This window comes from Bufo bufo, chromosome 6 (assembly GCF_905171765.1).
Source record: "Bufo bufo chromosome 6, aBufBuf1.1, whole genome shotgun sequence".
NCBI classification, from domain to species: Eukaryota; Metazoa; Chordata; class Amphibia; order Anura; family Bufonidae; genus Bufo; species Bufo bufo.
In genome coordinates, this window is record NC_053394.1 from 88,385,780 (window position 1) to 88,405,475 (window position 19,696).

At 41.6% G+C, this 19,696-nt stretch overlaps 1 protein-coding gene across 1 annotated transcript in view; it reads right to left on the reverse strand.

The window, feature by feature from the left end:
- PCDH15 (protocadherin related 15) overlaps positions 1-19,696 on the reverse strand; it is a 1,608,479-nt gene that overhangs the window by 937,782 nt on the left and 651,001 nt on the right. The window contains exon 11 of the mRNA XM_040438316.1: positions 19,159-19,293. Coding sequence (XP_040294250.1) covers positions 19,159-19,293 — 135 coding nt within the window. The remainder of the gene's footprint in view (positions 1-19,158; positions 19,294-19,696) is intronic.

A 19,696-nucleotide genomic window follows, 5' to 3' on the forward strand; every position in this document is an offset into this window, starting at 1 on the left:
ATGTATTTTTATTTTTTTAACCCCTCCAGCCTTATTTTACTAAGCATTCTGTTTTAAGAATGCTATTATTTTCCCTTATAACCATGTTATAAGGGAAAATAATACAATCTACACAACACCTAACCCAAACCCGAACTTCTGTGTCCGGGTTTGGGTACCAAACATGCCGATTTTTCTCATGCCCGTGCAAAAAGCATTACAATGTTTTGCACTCGCGCAGAAAAATCGTGCATTTTCCTGCAACGCACCCGCATCTTTTCCCGCAATGCCCGTGTGAAACCAGCCTTACATCACTGAGACTCAGAGCGTAAGCAAAGTCATATGAAAATCACATCTTTGGAAAAAAATGAAACACCCTAGGCCATCAGGTCTTTTCACTTTTTTCATATTTTGTTGCGTTGTGGCCTTGTGCAAGTCAAGTTTTCCGCTATAATTCAACACTCAATACCTCTTAATAAATTTAAAAAATGAAAACCAAAATTTAGAAATGCTTGCAATTTTTTCTTTAAAAGGACAAACTACAATTTTGCATGTACATAACTATTCTGGCCCTTTGTCATGGCACTTGAAATTTAGCTCTGGAGGCCTCCCCATTTCTCACCTCCATAACTGTTAAATGGAAAAAGTTTGGAACAACCAAGACTCTTCCTAGAGCTCCAAAGATCCTGTGTGCAAATGGTAGAAACTTCGAGAAGGTCAATCATCACTACAGCACTCCACCAATCTAGGCTTTATGGCAAAGTGGTCAGAAAGAAGCCTCTCCTGAGTGAAATACACATGAATCTTTGCAAAAAAGCACATAAAGGACTCTCAGACTTTGAGAAGCAAGATCTGGTCTGATGAAACCAATATTGAAATTATCTATATCTGTACTATCTGTATAATGAAGCATGGTAGTGGCAACATCATGCTATGGGCTGATTTTCAGTGGCTGGGACAGGGAGATGGGCTAGAGTTTAGGGAAAGTTGAATGGAACAAAGTACAGAGATATTCTTAATGAAAACCTGATCCAGTGTGCTCTGGGTCTAAAACTTGATAAAAGATCTTCCTTAAAATAAGACAATGACCCTAACCACACAGATGTGACAACACAGGATTTCCCAGATGGGCCAATTTCTTCATAGATAGATAGATAGATAGATAGATAGATTGAAGAAAAAGGAAATTCCACAGCACTTCCCAAAAATAGATATGTGTTTATTTCACCAGAAGCTTTGTTCTACTATTGTTTGCAGTGCTGCCCAGACGTTTTGATATAGATAGATAGATTACTGTATTTCATCTTGGCCAAATTGGTTCATCATTTTATGAGGCCTAAAATATAAGTGTTAATTGTGAGACCCAATTACTAGTCATACTGTGTTATTTTAAGCTGACACATTTCTGGCAATGCTCCTTAGCATTTCTCTCCAATATAGACACCTCAGTGCATTTGATAAGCTACTTTCATTCAGAATTAGCCTCCTGTGACAAATAAAGCTTGTCTATGCATGGCCGAGTCCCTTTATTATCAATTTTATTTTGTTTTCTTTCATTATATATATCATTCATATTCAGAGCCAAGATTTTCTCAGAAACTTGATGAAAAAAACAATATTATTTGTGATTGAAGCTGGTTTTTTTTCATCCAATATATCAGAAGCTGTCCGATTATATTCCAAGCCAAAGTACACAATTTTAGACATTTTTAAAATTTCGATTCACTTACTAGACTTTCTGGGAGTTAATATGAATTTGACAGACTTGACATTACTTTCTGGCAAGCTCAGAAGTGCAACTTCATCTGTCTAGGTATAATGATTTCTCAGCATATGAAAATGAAGAGGGATAGTAATTTTAATTTTCCCTGCAGGCATTGGCTCCTTAGTGTAATAGCTAAAGCATAAATCACTGTATTAGCATTTATGTGACACGTGCATTGATAGCAATACAACAACACTAATTATTATGGAGCCTTTCATTTCCATCTGTATTATATAAAAGACAAGGGGAGGGGTAATGTTATTCTAAAAATGTCTTATCAGCCATACAACAATACTGACGACTTTACCAAAGGCTGAATATATACATTCCAGAGATTCTTTTTTATTATTATTCCTATATTGGAGCTTTGCTACTTAACTGAGAACAGCCAAAAAAGAAAATCAAAAGCAAAGTACCAAGAATCATTATAAATGCAATTCTGTATATAACATGTTTTCCATCTTTAAATTCTTAAAAAAGGAAGGCTAACTGGATGAAAGAATTTTTTTTCTTTTCCATTGTATGAAATTGAAGTTAAAAGCAATAGCTGATATTTTACAGAACAAATGAATAGTGAAAAACATTTCATATACAAAATCTCCCCTTGCATATCTTTTCTATGCCATTTGATTTATAAAAAAAATATATAATAATTCAGTTTTACTGAGGTTTCAAGATATCAAAAGCATTCAGACAAAGAAATGAAAATGGTGACCCTAAAATACCATTAACACTGTTAAATCCCAAATTTTTTAGAAATATATTAAAAATGAAAGGTAATGTTTTTACTATGTATTCTACCACCTTGATATGTAAGCTTTACAGCTCCCATAGACAATATGTTTCCAAGTAATGTTGTGTCATAAATTCATCCAGTAGAGGAAGTCAGTGGAGGAAGTCATTTTGAGGCTTGGGACTATCTTGAGTCAACTCAGTAGGTATCAACTCAATATGTATGGGCTTATTCATATGGCCATCATTTTCAGGACATCGTTTTCACAGCAGGACACTATTTTACACTAAATGCCCTAGATTCATAAGTATAAATTAGTGAATCGCTCAAAATTTGTGTTTGACACTATGAGGTCTCCTAGTACTCTGCTAGGGTTTTTCTAGTCTCTCACCTTTTTTATTTTTATTTTTTTCTGTTTCTCTTTCTTCTCCCCAAAATTCACCCAAATGAAATACTCTAAAGTAAGGATTTAGATGCAACTAAAATGTTTGCAAAGTTTGGGACAGAATAGTTTTTTTAATAGAATAAATTCACTCATCAATATTCATAAAAATAAGTGATCTAAAAACAGCTTTTTGACAGTTTCCTCAAAGTAACAGACTTATGCTTGTTCTGTACAGACAGTAAAACTAAAAATGAAGTCCATAGTACTAGCCGCAATAAAATTATTCACATCCTACCTGCTCCTGCCTAATCTGCCACATGAAGAAAGTTAAAACTACCTGTCATACTCCCTTTTTCTGTGCTTATCTCCATCCGAAAATGTCTTCTTGGATGAAGTGGTCAATGCAGAAGCACTTTTTTTTTATTCTAAAAAATGAGAGGGGAAATATGATTGCTGTGGGCAACTACTTCACTTTTCTTTTGCAACAGGTATTAATAAATCTCCCTGTAAATTTATTGGCTGCCATCTTCTGATGAAAGAAAATATATAAAGTAATACTAATTATACTAAGAGTATTCCAGCCAAAAACATTTATCCAAGCACTGCACATAACTGCTCCCCCCTCCCAGTCATTCCATTATACAGTAGCTTAAATGGATCGGCACCAGGCATGCTGAACTGCTGCTTTAATCAAAATCCTCCTTGTCATGGTTGTGCTGCTTGTGGGTGGGGGAGGGGGATATGGTACTTATGTCCTTCATTTTAGCAATTGGTAAGATCATAAAAACAGAACTTTGCAAGCTAATATTTAAAAAAAAAACTTCTTTCTTTTAGTTGCAACTTTTTCATCTGAAATCTTCAACATTTGGAGTGTGTCATTTTGCACTTGTCTCTAATGAGACCATTTACTTCCCTCTAGACAACTTTCTAGTCTACTACCTGTGACACCCCATATGTAAAAAACTATAACTGCTTTTCACTCCTTGTAGACAGTTAAAGTCTTTATTATAGTCTATATTTATATATTTAATGTATTCTTCTCTTTAACATACAGCCTAAATAGAATACTTCTCTCAGCATGCTGTGAGTTGTAGCTATAGTTTTACAATATATGAGTTGTCACAGGTAATTTTCTTTTTCCCAAACAGATCTGTGCTGTGTCCTTACCTTTGTCGGCACACACACTCCATGGCGGACAGTGCTGCCAGTGTTCTTTTTCCTGGGTAATCAAGCAGGGCCTTCATGCGCAGAAGCTCTGGACAATCAGGAGCTATGTTGGGACATCTGGCTTTATGACATAATAGTGTCATGTGACTTAGGAATCCCATGTGACTTATGGAGCACCCTATTTAAACAGGCAGAGCTGGCCACAGTTGCCTGTGATTAGGTGCCTTAACCACAATATCCTGATATTTTGCATTATCCTCTGGATTATTGTACCTTAGCTTGTTTCTGACCTTTTCCTCTTTTCCTGACTTTTGGATTTGACAAGACTTCCTGTTATGATTTCTAGCTTGTTTCTTATTTCTGGTTTTTGATTTGGCTTATTTTGGATTCTCATGGTATCGACCTTGGCTTGAATAGTTTTGATTGTCCTCACTGTTGGTTTGGTTCTGATTATTTTGGTCAGATTCAACGTTTCCGTTATCCGTTCTGTGTATCTGTCATTATGTTTAATATTTTGGTCCTTTGTACTGTCCATTGTAAGCTTCTGCACCTGGTGAGCAAGGGACTGTTGTCCAGTTGTGGGCCTTTACCGGGTGATGTAAGTAGATAGGGACAGTAGTGTGGGTGGAGTTCAGGCCTTCACTGATCTTTATTGTAACAATCAGTTTTTTCATTTTTGTATGTATCTTATGTCTGTTTGCCTCTGTTTTATAAATTTCCATCAAGTTAAAAATTTTTTTAACAGGACAGATAAAATAGAGATTGTCTCAATATATGTCTTCTGTCATATCCTGTCATACTATTCTTTTTTATATCTGATACTATTGATACTATTCTTTTTGATAATAAAATATTATTATTATTATTATTTGTGTACACAAATTATATAAACAGGAATTTTTACCAGGATGAAAATACATGGTGTGAATTGAAGCTATTCTAAAAGAGTAGCCATTTAAAAAGGTGATTTGTCAAGCGATTTGTTAAAAAAAAAAACCACACACATCATAAAGAAATATATAAATGAGGTGGTTTAAAGGAAAAATGGGTTAAAATAACAAGATTTGTCATTTCTCTTGGTTCCACTTTTGATCAAATGACAATATGATACAGATTTACTGCACTTATGCAAGATTTTTGTGCCAGCAGCTACCCATTTATCAGAATGTGAAGTCAATACACCAATATACGTAGATCACTGATGGGGAAAAACAAATTATTTATATTACTAAAAGTAATAACCAACATGAAAGTCTCTGACTATAGATCTGGAAACTATAATTTTAAGGGTAATGTTATATTCAGTATCAAGAATTAAAACAAGGTACAATGAAAGATCCACTTACTTCAGCCATTAATATTAAATACTAGAACACCACATAGGACTTTAGAAATATAAACTTGTTTATATCTGAGTCATGTTTCACCGACCTGCAGTAGAGAAATTTAGATAATTTTTTTGCGATAGGGAAATATTAGATGTGTAGGCTAAAATATTTTATAAGGCTGGTGCCATAAATAAATATTAATAATTAGATCACAGAGAACAAAGAAAAATGCTCCTGTGTCTACAGTAAATATTGCATTTTTTAACTTGTCATGGCACCCCCTGATGTTCTTTTGGTTCCAATTCAGAACATCCACCTAATGTGTTCAGTACTGGTGATAAAAAGCATCTTCTGTAGTGTTGATCAAGCACCAAAGTGTTCGGGTGCTCTGGCCGAACACATTGGGATGCTTGGGTGCTCTACCGAGCACCTGAGTATAATGGAAGTCAATGGGAAAACCCAAGCATTAAACCAGGCAGGTCAGAAAATGATGAAAACACCACCTAAATGGACTCTCAGGTCACTGCTGGGAATAATGTTGTCCGAGTAGTATGCCACTTTTACAGACTAACAATAATAAGCAAAAAAATTTTAATTTTAGAGAAAAAATTGTTAGGAAACATTCTATGCTGTATATTTACTTGTATATAAAGTACAAGTGCTGCCAAAAATTACAATGAAGAGGCACTCTGATACAAACTGTATATCACATAAAGGAGAGCCTCATTCAAATTTTGGTACAATTGTTCAGGTAGTGGGACTCCTACACTCATAAAGCCTATGCACTAAGTGAAAGGGCTGCCAAATACACCCTTTGTTACACATAAAAGAGGGCATCATACACAGCCTTAAAGAATTATTATTGATGGCCTGCTGGTGACCCTCAAAAACATTAGGAGCAAGGGCCTGCTGATCTGACCATCTAAAACATTATGGGCGAGGGCCTGCTGCCGCTTTGGTGACTCTAGATACTCTAGGGCCAATGGCACGTCCCTGTGATGGCGACAATCCATTCGGATGTCTGACCTATCAACTTTCAATGTTATTTTCAGCGCAAACCATGGTGACCACGGGTAATGGGGGAATCATGGTTCGATTCCGGAGAGGGAGTCTGAGAAACAGCTACAACTACAACATCCAAGCAAGGCAGCATGCGTGCAAATTACCTATTAGGTATAATTAGGTGAGGGCCTGCAGGTGAGCTGACCCTGTAAAAGATTTTAGGTGCGGGCCTGCAGGTGAGCTGACCCTGTAAAAGATTTTAGGTGCAGGCCTGCTGGTGAGCTGACCCTGTAAAAGATTGTAGGTGAAGGCCTGCTGGTGAGCTGACCCTCTAAAAAATTATATGCAAGGGCCTGCTGGTGAGCTGATCCCTTCAAACATTATATGTGAGGGCCTGCTGGTGAGCTGACCCTTTAAAAAATTATAACTGAGGGTCTTCTGGTGAGCTGACCCTATAAAACATTGTAGGTGAGGGCCTGCTGGTGAGCTGACCCTGTAAAAATTTTTATGCAAAGGGCATATATGCGAGGGCATTATATGCGACAAAAAAGCATGTTTTGATATGATGGAAGAGGAGAAGGAGGATGAGGGGGAAGTGGTGCATGGAAATAAAGTGTATTCATTTAAAGTGCTTTTATGTTCATCAGCTTTACTCTTGTGGAGTCGAAAAGTAATGGTCAATCCAGGCCTTGTTCATTTTTATAAGAGTTTGCCTGTCAGCATTTTCAGTTGGCAGGCAGATACACTTATCTGTTATAATTCTACCAGCAGCACTAAATACCCGCTCAGACAAAACGCTGGCGGCAGGGCAGGCCAGCACCTCCAAGGTGTAGAGTGCCAGTTCGTGCCACGTGTCCAGCTTGGACACCCAGTAGTTGTAAGGCACTAAGGGATCATTGAGGATGCTGACACGGTCTGCAATGTACTCCTTCACCATCTTCCAAAATTTTTCTCTCCTTGTGACACTAGGACGCTCATCAGAGTGAGCGTGCTGGCAGAATGTCATGTAACTGTCCCAGACTTTGGAGAGTGTTGCCCTGCCTCTATTTGGAACTGCTGTGTCACTGTGTTCCCCTTGTCTCCCCTCCTCAGTTGGCAAAGGAACTAAGGACTCTAGCACTAGCATTGTCAGATGGAAATTTTTGTGAGCAATTTTTCTACATGGATCTTCTGGTATTGCACCGTGTTACTCATCTTCTCCACCAGAGCACCATAGAAATGAGAGATGAGAAGTTATTTTTGTAGCAGGGGTCGAGAAGGGTGAACAACCAGAAATCCGTGTTGTCTAAAATGCATATAGCGCATGGGTTGCGGGAAAGGCAGTCTAACATGAAGTCAGCCATGTGTGCCAGAGTGCCAACAGGCAAGACTTCGCTGTCGTCATCACGAGGATCACTCTCAATCTCCTCATCCTCTTCCTCCTCTTCTGCCCACCCACGCTGTACAGATAGAATTAAACTTCCATGGGTACTACCCTCTGTAGCGGTGGCAACCGTATCCTGCTCCTCCTCATCCTCCTCCTCCTCTTCATCATCCAATTTGCGCTGAGAAGACGAACTGAGGGTGGTCTGGCTATCACCCAATGTAATGTCTTCCCCCATTTCCACCTCTTCCACATGCAAAGTGCCGTCCTTAATTGTGAGCAGCGAGCATTTGAGTAGACACAGAAGTGGAATGGTTACGCTGATAATAGCGTTATCGCCACTCACCATCTGTGTTAATTCCTCAAAGTTTCTTAAAACCTCACAGATGTCAGACATCCATGCCCACTCCTTGCTTCTGAATAGCGGAAGATGACTGGAAAAGCGACGACCATGTTGTGGCTGGTATTCCACTACTGCCCTCTGCTGCCCACAAAGCCTGGCCAACATGTGGAACGTGGAGTTCCAGCGCGTGCTCACGTCACACAACAGCCGGTGAGCTGGCAATTTCAAGCGCTGCTGCAGCATTGACAGACTGGCTGAAGCTGTCGATGACTTGCGAAAAATGTGCACATATGCGGTGCACCTTCACCAGTAGCTCAGGCAAATTGGGGTAGGTTATAAGAAACCGCTGAACCACTAAGTTTAAGATGTGGGCTAGGCATGGGATGTGTCTGAGCTTACCGAGCTCCAAAGCCGCCACCAAGTTACGACCATTATCAGACAAAACCATGCCTGGATGTAGGTTGAGTGGCGAGTAGAGATGGCGTTCGTTTCGCTGCGAATTTTGCTCATATCAAGTTATTGGAATAACTAATTGCAACTCGTATGATATACCTGTTGCACCCCCCCAAAAAAAAAACTGATGGAAGGGTGTGATATACCTATAATATACCTTCTAACATAGAAATTATATTATAGTGCATTTGTATTGTGCAGCAGTTGTGTGCGGTTCTGCTGCGATACTGCAGCTAGATAGAGGGATAAATGCTATTGGAATAATTAATTGCAACTGGTGTTATATACCTGTTGCCCCCCCGAAAAAAAAAATTGTGAGGGGTGTGATATAACTAAATTATACCTTCTAACATAGAAAGTATATTATAGTATATTATAGTGCATTTGTATTATGCAGCAGTTGTGTGCGGTTCTGCTGAGATACCACAGCTAGATAAAGTGACAAACGCGATTTGAAGTAGCTAATTGCAACTGGTGTGATATAGCTGTTGCCCCCCCCACCCAAAAAAATAACTGATTGAGGGGTGTGATATACCTATAATATACCTTCTAACATAGAAAGGATATTATAGTGCATTTGTATTGTGCAGCAGTTGTGTGCGGTTCTGCTGAGATACTGCAGCTAGATAGAGGGACAAACGCTATTGGAATAAGTAATTGCAACAGGTGTGATATACCTGTTGCCCCCAAAAACTGATTAAGGGGTGCGATATACCTACTTCCGCAAAATACTGATTAAGGCCTCTTTCACACTTGCGTTGTTGGGATCCGGCATGCACTTCCGTTGCCGGAGGTGCCTGCCGGATCCGGAAAAACGCAAGTGTACTGAAAGCATTTGAAGACGGAACCGTCTTCCAAATGCTTTCAGTGTTACTATGGCACCCAGGACGCTATTAAAGTCCTGGTTGCCATAGTAGGAGCGGGGAGCGGGGGAGCGGTATACTTACAGTCCGTGCGGCTCCCGGGGCGCTCCAGAATGACGTCAGAGCGCCCCATGCGCATGGATGACGTGATCCATGCGATCACGTGATCCATGCGCTTGGGGCGCCCTGACGTCACTCTGGAGCGCCCCGGGAGCCGCACGGACGGTAAGTACACTGCTCCCCCGCTCCCCGCTACACTTACCATGGCTGTCAGGACTTTAGCGTCCCGGCAGCCATGGTAACCACTCTGAAAAAGCTAAATGTCGGCTCCGGCAATGCGCCGAAACGACGTTTAGCTTAAGGCCGGATCCGGATCAATGCCTTTCAATGGGCATTAATTCCGGATCCGGCCTTGCGGCAAGTGTTCCGGATTTTTGGCCGGAGCAAAAAGCGCAGCATGCTGCGGTATTTTCTCCGGCCAACAAACGTTCCGTACCGGAACTGAAGACATCCTGATGCATCCTGAACGGATTACTCTCCATTCAGAATGCATTAGGATAATCCTGATCAGGATTCTTCCGGCATAGAGCCCCGACGACGGAACTCTATGCCGGAAGACAATAACGCAGGTGTGAAAGAGCCCTAAGGGGTTTGATATGCCCCCTTCCACAAAATACTGATTGAGGGATGTGATACACCAGCTTCCATAACATATTGATTGTGGGGTGTGATACACCAGCTTCCACAAAATATTGATTGAGGGGTGTGATACACCGGATTCCACAAAAAAATGATAGAGAGGATAGATATTTCGGCTTCCACCAAATATTGATTGAGGCCTGCGATACACCGGCTTCCACCAAATATAGATTAAGGGGTTTGATTTACCAGCTTCTAGCAAATACTCATTAATGGGTTCTATATTCCTGTTTCTACAAGATACTGATAGAGGAGATTGATATAACGGCTTCCACCAAATATTGAGTGAGGTCTGCAATACCCCAGCTTCCACCAAATATTGATTAAGGGGTTTTATATACCTGCTTCCACATAATACTCATTAAGGGGTTCTGTATACCTGTTTCCACAAAATACTGATAATAGGGGATTGATATAACGGCTTCCATCAATCAATGATTGAGGCCTGCGATACACCATCTTCTACCAAATATTGATTAAGTGGTTTGATATACCAGCTTCCAACAAATAGTCATTAAGGGGTTCTATGTACCTGCTTCCACAAAATACTGATAGAGAGGATTGATATACCGGCTTCCACCAAATAGTAATTGAGGCCTGCGATACACCGGCTTCCACCAAATATTGATTAAGGGGTTTGATATATAGGCTTCCAGCAAATACTCATTAAGAGGTTCTACATACCTGTTTCCATAAAATACTGATATAGGGGATTGATATAACGGCTTCCACCAAATATTAATTGAGGCCTGCGATACACCAGCTTCCACCAAATATTGATTAAGGGGTTTGATATACCAGCTTCCAACAAATACTGATTAAGTGGTTCTATATACCCATTTCCACAAAATACTGATAGAGGGTATTGATATACTAGCTTCCACCAAATATTGATTGAGGCCTGCGATACACTGGCTTCCATCAAATATTGATTAAGGGGTTTGATATACCTGCTTCCAGCAAATACTCATTAAGCGTTTCTATATACCTGTTTCCACAAAATACTGATAGAGGGGATTGATATACCGGCTTCCACCAAATATTGATTAAGGGGTTTGATATACCTGCTTCCAGCAATGACTCATTAAGCGTTTCTATATACCTGTTTCCACAAAATACTGATAGAGGGGATTGATATACCAGCTTCCACAAAATATTGATTGAGGCTTGCAATATTCCTGCTTCCAGAAATACTGCTCTTCTATATGGACTTTGTCAGAGGGTCATTTTGAAAACGACAGGCAGAGGAAGAGGCAGGCCATTCCATAGGGGCGTTAGGGGTCGGGCAGGTGCACCAGGCCGGAGCCTAAGTGGGAAGTTGGAGAAGGTGCGCACGATTATGTCAAGATGCACCAGAGTTGGTTGAGTGGCTCACTCAGCCTTCCGCCTCTGCACCCTCCTCCTCCTCTGTATCTGCACCCTCCTCACTTTCTACTGTGTGCACCCCCAAAGACACCACCACCACCACCATAGCCCCTCCAGTCAAGTCAGAGGAATTATTTTCTCATGCATTCCCTGACCTTACCGATGAGCAGCAATTCTGGGCATCGGATCAGGAAGAGGAGGTAGCAACTGCAGCCACCCAGCAGTCTAACGACAGTACTCAGATCAGCACAAGGACGGAGGTCCCTGGTGTTGCTGCCTACTCCGAGATCTCTAATGTCAGTTGTGGTGAAGGGGACGATGATGACATGTTCGATGGATGTCACGTGGGTGCCTGCCCACAAGAGAGGAAGAGGAGGAGAGTTCAGAGGGACAGACAAAGCAGCAGATAGGGGGTAGAAGGAGGAGAAGCAGGCAGGACTTGCAGTGCACAGGAAACAACAAGCAGACTGCAAATGTATCTAGAGCGAGCCATCCACCATGCACACACACATGTCACATCTGGTGCTCCCAGGACGCTGGCATATGGCTCTGTAGTGTCGGAATTTTTTACGTGTCAGCTGCTGACAATAGTGTTGCCATCTGCAGCCTGTGCTGTCAATGCATAAGTCGCGGTAAGCCTAACACTCACCTAGGAACAACTGCCTTAAGAAGGCACCTGGCCTCCCATCACGAGCTTAGTGGGAGCAACACCGTCAGACCCCACAAAGCCACACTCACAGCGCTCCATGTCCTGCCTCTTCTCCTTCTCCTCCCATTTGTCCTCCACTCCACCTTCCACCGTGCCTTCATCGCATTCATCTGGCAAAAGGCAGGCTTTCATGGCCCAAATGTTCGAACATGAAAAGTTGATGACGCCGGATAACCCTCTTGCCCAATAGCTAACCGCTGGTTTGTCGGAACTGCTACCCGGCCAACTACTGTCATATAAACTAGTGGACTCGGAGGACTTTAGAAAATTTGTGGCCATTGGCACACCGCAATGGAAGGTCAGTGAAAGGAAATATTTATCCCAGAAGGGCATCCCAGAGCTATATAGCCACTTTAAGCGGCAAGTGAATGCATCTCTGGCACACAGTGTCGGTTCCAAGATACATCTGAACACAGACACGTGGTCTAGCAAACACAGGCAGGGAAGGTACATAACGTTTACTGCCCACTGGGTGAATCTTCTGACAGCCGTCAAGCATGCAACCCGTTGCACCCATGTGGATTTGGTGTTGCTGCCACGGATTGCATGTAGGCTCGTCTCTTCTTTTCCTCCTCCTACTCCATCCTCCGTCTCCTCCTCGGCTCACTCCTCCTTTTCCATTGCTACCGCCTCTTCTGCTGCACAGCCCAATCTCCCCAGAACCTATTTTATGGGCCAGGTGAGACGTTGCCATGCTGTTCTGCGGCTGTTGTGCCTGGAAGCCAAGATCCACAGCGGTTCTGCACTGCTTTCAGCTCTGCGGTCACAGTCCGATCAGTGGCTAACCCCGCTCAATTTAACAGTTGGTGCCAATCTGCTGAGCGCACTGAAACAGGGCAAAATAAAACACGTGCCGTGCATGGAAAACATCCTAAACTTAGCCGAGCAGCGATTCGTTGTCAAATAACCAGGTGTCCAGGACATCTTGCTGCAGGCCAGGAAAATCTCTGGCAATTTTAGAAGATCTTACACGGCCATGGCTCAAATTGCTGATGCTTAGCTGCGACACCACCTGCCCATCAGACGTCTGATTTGTGACTGTCCAACACACTGGAACTCCACCTTGTATATACTTGATAGGCTGCTCCAGCAGCAACATGACGTTAATGACTAACTGTTCAAACTCTGCAGCAGGACAAGTTCTGGGGAGCTTGGTTTCTTTTCACCGCGCCAGTGGCTGCTCATGCGTGACAAATGCAGACTTCTGCGGCCATTTGATAAAATCACAAAACTGGTAAGTCGCAGCCAGGGTGTCATCAGTGACATCGTACCTACGCCTTCTGGAGCGTGCATTGCATCGTGTCATTGATCAAGCCATCGAGGAACAGGAGATGGAAGATGAGGAAGTCACAATTAATCCCCAGGGGGGGGCTACTCAATCTGAGACAAGTCAGCAGGAGTCTGAAGAGGAGTCAGAGAAGGATGGTGCCTGGAGAGAGAAGGAGGAGCAAGAAGAACAGGCTTTAAACTTTTCGGGGATATCTGGTGTTGTCCGTAGATGGGGAGAGGAGACCGAGGACTACATTCTCCTAGGCGATGAGCAGGAGCCAGGGCACTCCACCACTACTGCGGAACACCCACCCCTTGGCAAGGGGGATTTCCGCAAGGGAGTGCTCCGTGGAACAGTTGCGAGCCTTTTTGGTGTGGCCCGCCATCTCCCTTTTGGCACCCCACTCCCTCTTCCAGCCTGTTGCGGTGCTGCAGATCCCTCCCCCTCTGTACTGCTGTCCTCGCTCGGCATTCCACCTTCCCAGGTTGTGTCAGTGACCTCATCGCCCACCACCTCCTCTTCCACTTCCTTACTCTGATCATCCTCCTGATTTGTTGACCTAACAACAACCTCAGTGATTGAAAACTGTGTCTCATCCTCTTCATCAACCTCTTGAGACAATAAATGCGGATGACTCATTGGCAACTGTGTCTCATCATCATCCACCTCATTAAACACTAATTGCCATTCCCCACCATCATGTTCTTGTGACTGTGGAGGCTCAAGAGGTTGGGAATCAGGCACAAGATCTCATGTCCCTCTTCAAGCGTGCTTGGCGAGAGGGCCAAATCAAGTAATGGCAATGAAAAGAGGTCCTCAGAATATCCAAGTGTGGGATCACTTGTTTGGCCAGACTTTACATGGTGGCAGGAAGGAGGATCAGGGTGAGGATTGTGTTGACCAGAGTCCTGGCTACTGAGACTGGACTTTATGGAAGACAGGGTGGTGCTTAACTGATTGGAAGCATTATCTGCTGCAATCCAACCGACCACCTGTTCGCACTGGGCTGACTTAGCTAGCGTTGTCCTGCGCCACCCTTCAAACTGGGACATGAAGCTAGGTATCGTGGATGATTGTTTTTCTTGTGCTCTGGCAGCAGACACAGGTTCTCCTCGCCCAGGGCCACGGCCTCTGCATGCACCATCAGAATCACGGACACTTCCCCGTCCCTTACTGCTCGCCTTCTTAATTTTAAATGTGATATATATGCTTGAAAGTATGTCACACGTAAGATAGCGTAGGATTTGGAAGTGTATGCACCAATTTTTTTACAAAGGTATTTTTGATGAGGAAACATTGAATAGGACAGGTACCACAGGTAATGTTACTGTTTGCAGTGTCTACGGAAAAAGTACTCTGGATGTCACTGATATTTTAGGGATGTGCATACTTTAAACAGGAGATGTGGCGCGGATAATTTAACTGTCGGCAGCGGACATCGTCTACGGAAAAAGTGCACTGGATGTCATTGATATTTTAGGCATCCGCACACTTTAAACAAGAGATGTGGCGTGGATAATTTAACCGTCCATAGCTGACATCGTCAGTACACTGATATTTTAGGGATGCATGTAATAGGCGCAGCGGCCTATTACACGGTATTTAGCGCAGGATGCGCAAAAAATATATATAGCTGCTGTCACACACAATAGTCCATAAAAGGACTTTTTTTTTTAAAATCTTCCCATTACACTCCCTACCCTGTCTATCCCTTCCTATGCACAGTTCTCTCTAACACTGAGCAATTTAGCGCAGGTTGCGCTACAAACAAATATTGCTACTGTCGCACACAATAGTCATTACAAGGACTTTTGGGTCTCTGAAACATTTTTGTACAATTTTGCCACCCCACTCCCGAGACTAGTATGATGTTACCTTATGAAGGCCTCTTCATAGCAATGCCTAAATCATCTGCAGACTAATATCTGGTTATTATTGTGTACAAGAAAAAAGCAGGACTCATCAGTGAAGAGGACAGAACTCTATTCCAGCCATCTTACTATGCACCTTGAACACCTATAGCTGGACATCTGGCTCATAGCCCAATGTCATGCAAATGCCTTCTGATTGTATAAACCCTGTTTGCAAATGCCTTCTGATTGTATAAACCCTGTTTGCTATTGTCGCACACAATAGTCATTACAAGGACTTTTGGGTCTCTGAAACATTTTTGTACAATTATGCCACCCCACTCCCGAGACTAGTATGATATTACTTTATGAAGGCCTCTTCATAGCAATGCCTAAATCATCTGCAGACTAATATCCGGTTATTATTGTGTACAAGAAAAAAGCAGGACTCATCAGTGAAGAGGACAGAACTCTATTCCAGCCATCTTACTATGCACCTTGAACACCTATAGCTGGACATCTGGCTCATAGCCCAATGTCATGCAAATGCCTTCTGATTGTATAAACCCTGTTTGCAAATGCCTTCTGATTGTATAAACCCTGTTTGCTATTGTCGCACACAATAGTCATTACAAGGACTTTTGGGTCTCTGAAACATTTTTGTACAATTATGCCACCCCACTCCCGAGACTAGTATGATATTACTTTATGAAGGCCTCTTCATAGCAATGCCTAAATCATCTGCAGACTAATATCCGGTTATTATTGTGTACAAGAAAAAAGCAGGACTCATCAGTGAAGAGGACAGAACTCTATTCCAGCCATCTTACTATGCACCTTGAACACCTATAGCTGGACATCTGGCTCATAGCCCAATGTCATGCAAATGCCTTCTGATTGTATAAACCCTGTTTGCTGCCCTAGGGTTGAAATGTGACATCCAATTTCCCTTGCAATATAGAATGTGCCAATCAAACGATTCGTCCATGCAGAGGTTCACCTCTTTGCACCTTTTCCTGTCCTTCCAGTTCGTCCAGTTCATCTCAACCACTGGGACACACAATGTTGATCAGTGCTGACATCTCTGCCTAGAAGCACAGCAGTCTGCCAGAGTGATAAACCAAGGTCTCTTATTTCAAGGATTCTGTCCCTCTCACTTTAAAGCTAGTGGCGATAACTGACACATCGATGAACAGGAGGCATCACACAATTATACCACATAACTTGAGCAGATTTTTTAGTTTCCATGTGATTATAAACAGTGCTTTTAATCTGGCATTTATGTCCCTCCCACTTGCCATAGATTGAAGATAGGCGCTTGAAAATGTATCATCTGTAGCTCTTAGCAAAACCTGCTACTTCCTCGACTTGCGTAATATTACAACTTGTTCTTCTTGGTGTTGCAGTGTCAATATTGAGAAGTCAGTCAGTTTTAAGCCTCTTTCACACTACAGTATGTCGATTTCAGTGTTTTCCGTTCCGTTTTTCCGTATGGCATATACAGCATACAGTAATTACATAGAGAAAATTGGGCTGGGCATAACATTTTTAATAGATGGTTTTAGAAAAAAACGGAACGGAAACGGAAGACATACGGATGCATTTCCATATGTGTTCCGTTTTTTTTGCGGACCCATTGACTTGAATGGAGCCACGGAACGTGATTTGCGGCCAAATATAGGACATGTTCTATCTTTCAACGGAACAGAAAAACGGAAATACGGAAACGGAATGCATACGGAACACATTCCGTTTTTTTTGCGGAACCATTGAAATGAATGGATCCATATACGGACCGTATACGGAACGCAAAAACGGCCCGCAAAACGGAAAAAAAAAACGGTAGTGTGAAAGAGGCCTAAATAAGTCATAACATGAAATTGGTGATTTTTCTGTGCATTTCTTCAGGAATAAAAACTTCCTATAATTTAACTGTAAAATAATGTAACCACAATCTTTTGTGAATATTTGTCAATGTCCTAGTAAATAATGACTTGATTATAAACATTTTTAGAATGTAGTGAGCTATACTGTAAATTGCACTCATTTGTTATAGAAAACAATTTTAGAACTAGTTTTAAAATGCTGTACTAATTAACTTTATGATGTATCTGTATGGGAACGTTCCTGTTTCTGTTAAAAAGCTTGGAAATTAGCTCATATAAGGGAAACTAGATGCCTATACTAAATATCATCATATGTCTATTTTTACAACTTATGACTGTACACCATATGAGGGATAGGAATAGAAGGTACTGCAGAGGTCAACATCCAACATAAAGCCAGTCCAGCATAGGCTCCACTTGTGGTGGTTGAAAGTAGAGTTGAACAAAGTTTTGAAAAACTCAATTCGGCAGCTTTGCCGAAGTTCGACAAGAAATTTGATTTGTTATGAATTAATTTGTTACGAATCACTATAAATCAGGTATACACAGGCGACTCTGTAATAATACTCCATCATGTCTTGCCTCCAACTAAGTTTATAAAAGATATTTGGATTTTGACACAATTTCATATGAATCTGAACAAACAGAGAATGACACACAGAATTACTAGATAGTAAAAAACACTTCCATATTTTATTCTGATTCTCATACTATATAAACTATTTAAATGAAAAACTACCTTTTTTTCTAATATGTGGAAAAATCCCCCTCTCTATCTAGAAAGAACAGATTTTATTTAAAATAAAGGCCCAAAAACCTTTAAATATCAATCTCTAGAAGTAATGTTCAGGAATGAGAGATTGTCCACAACAATTGCCAAAAATTGTCTTGACAAAAGTTTCATATTTATGATCAGTGCTGGAGATGAGCAAATTTCGTTATATCTTCAGTTTGCAGAATTTTTTTCCAACTCCAAATATGCAATTAGAATAAATACATGGATCAATGACGTTTCTTCAGAAATCTAGTACAAATTACATATTATTACATTCTAACTTGTTCAATGGATTAACCATCACAAGGCAATTCTTTTCTTCAGATAAAGTTGCAGAGTAAACTTACTGTGTAGCCTGATTAAAAAAGTTTATCAAGAATAAAGGGGTTGTCCCACTACACACTTTTCACCTAAGATTTCCTGTGACAACTGGTCACAGGAAGTGTTTACAATGCTTCAAGTTTTGCAGACGTACCTGCAACTTTCTCAGTCCCTTTTACTGTCTGCTAAAAAGAGAGATTGTGGGAGGAATAAGGAAGAAACACAAGTAATTGCACTAGAGAGTCTGTTTACTACAAGTTCTATTATGCCTTCCATGCGTCTCTTCCTAACTGATCCTCGTCCAACAGCTTCATCGCTGCCTGCTCAGTCTAGTTTCTGCTGGGATCAAAAGAGCTTCTTTATTTTTACGTCTCCTCTCCTTCTCCCCTGCTCTGGTTAAAAGAATGTGTATAACAGCCACTAACTCTCTGGCAACAGGGGTGCATTAATCTGTGAACTGTTGTGCTAATCTCGTTCATTTTCAGCTGGAGATCGGATGAGAGGTGGGATTGACAATATTATTTTTCCTTCTGCAGACAGGTCAGGGGAGAAGGGAGATCCTACTTCAGCCATTTGTCTTATAGCCAGACACAAACAGTGAGGAGGAGATGTAAGGACGACATGACAGAGCTCCTGGTACACATAGGGAAGAGTCCTTTATATCTCTCTCAGTTTTAATGTGAGACAAAGGAAAGGAGAACATTAAGGGAGGATAGGCCATCAATGTTTGATGGGTGGAGGATTTCACAGTTTCTGTATTGTATACATGTGTGTGGCGGCACCTTGCACTTTTAACCCAATCTCATTTACCTGTCTGGGATTAAGCTGCAGTGCTCAGTGCAGCCGCCTGCATGGCATTAGATTTGTCAATTCATAAGTATTTATAATATAACTCTACTCACTGAAAATTTGTAAAGCTGCTGACGTTCACGGTCAACTGGCTGAAGCAAAGTGATATGCCGAGTAATTCCAGTTTGTGTTACCGAGAAAACTGTACTGTAGTCTGTTAAATACAGGTAGAGTTGAGGGTCTTTTGTCTAAAAAAGAAAGAATACAAGTCAAGTTATTAACTGTTACAAGAATCAAATTTGCATTATATTCAATTTGGCTGTCATATTTGGAGGCATAAAATTCGGGCATAGGCATATTGTTACCATGACATGATTCTTAGTTGCAGCAGTGTAATCAAATACAAGTGGCGATTTGTCTTGAACAACTTCCTGATGGCAAATTCCAACTTTACAGTAAATGAAATTCATTTTTATTATTTCAGAAATTCTATTTTATAGTGTTCTATTCTCAAGGACAGGGCCGGTCTTTGGGGTGTGCGAGCTGTGCGGACGCACAGGGCGCCATGGCAACAGGGGCGCCCAGCGGCCGACACAGCTCGCAGTCGGTCTCTTACAGCAGGCCGGCCCGAGATTGTGTGAGGCGAGCCTG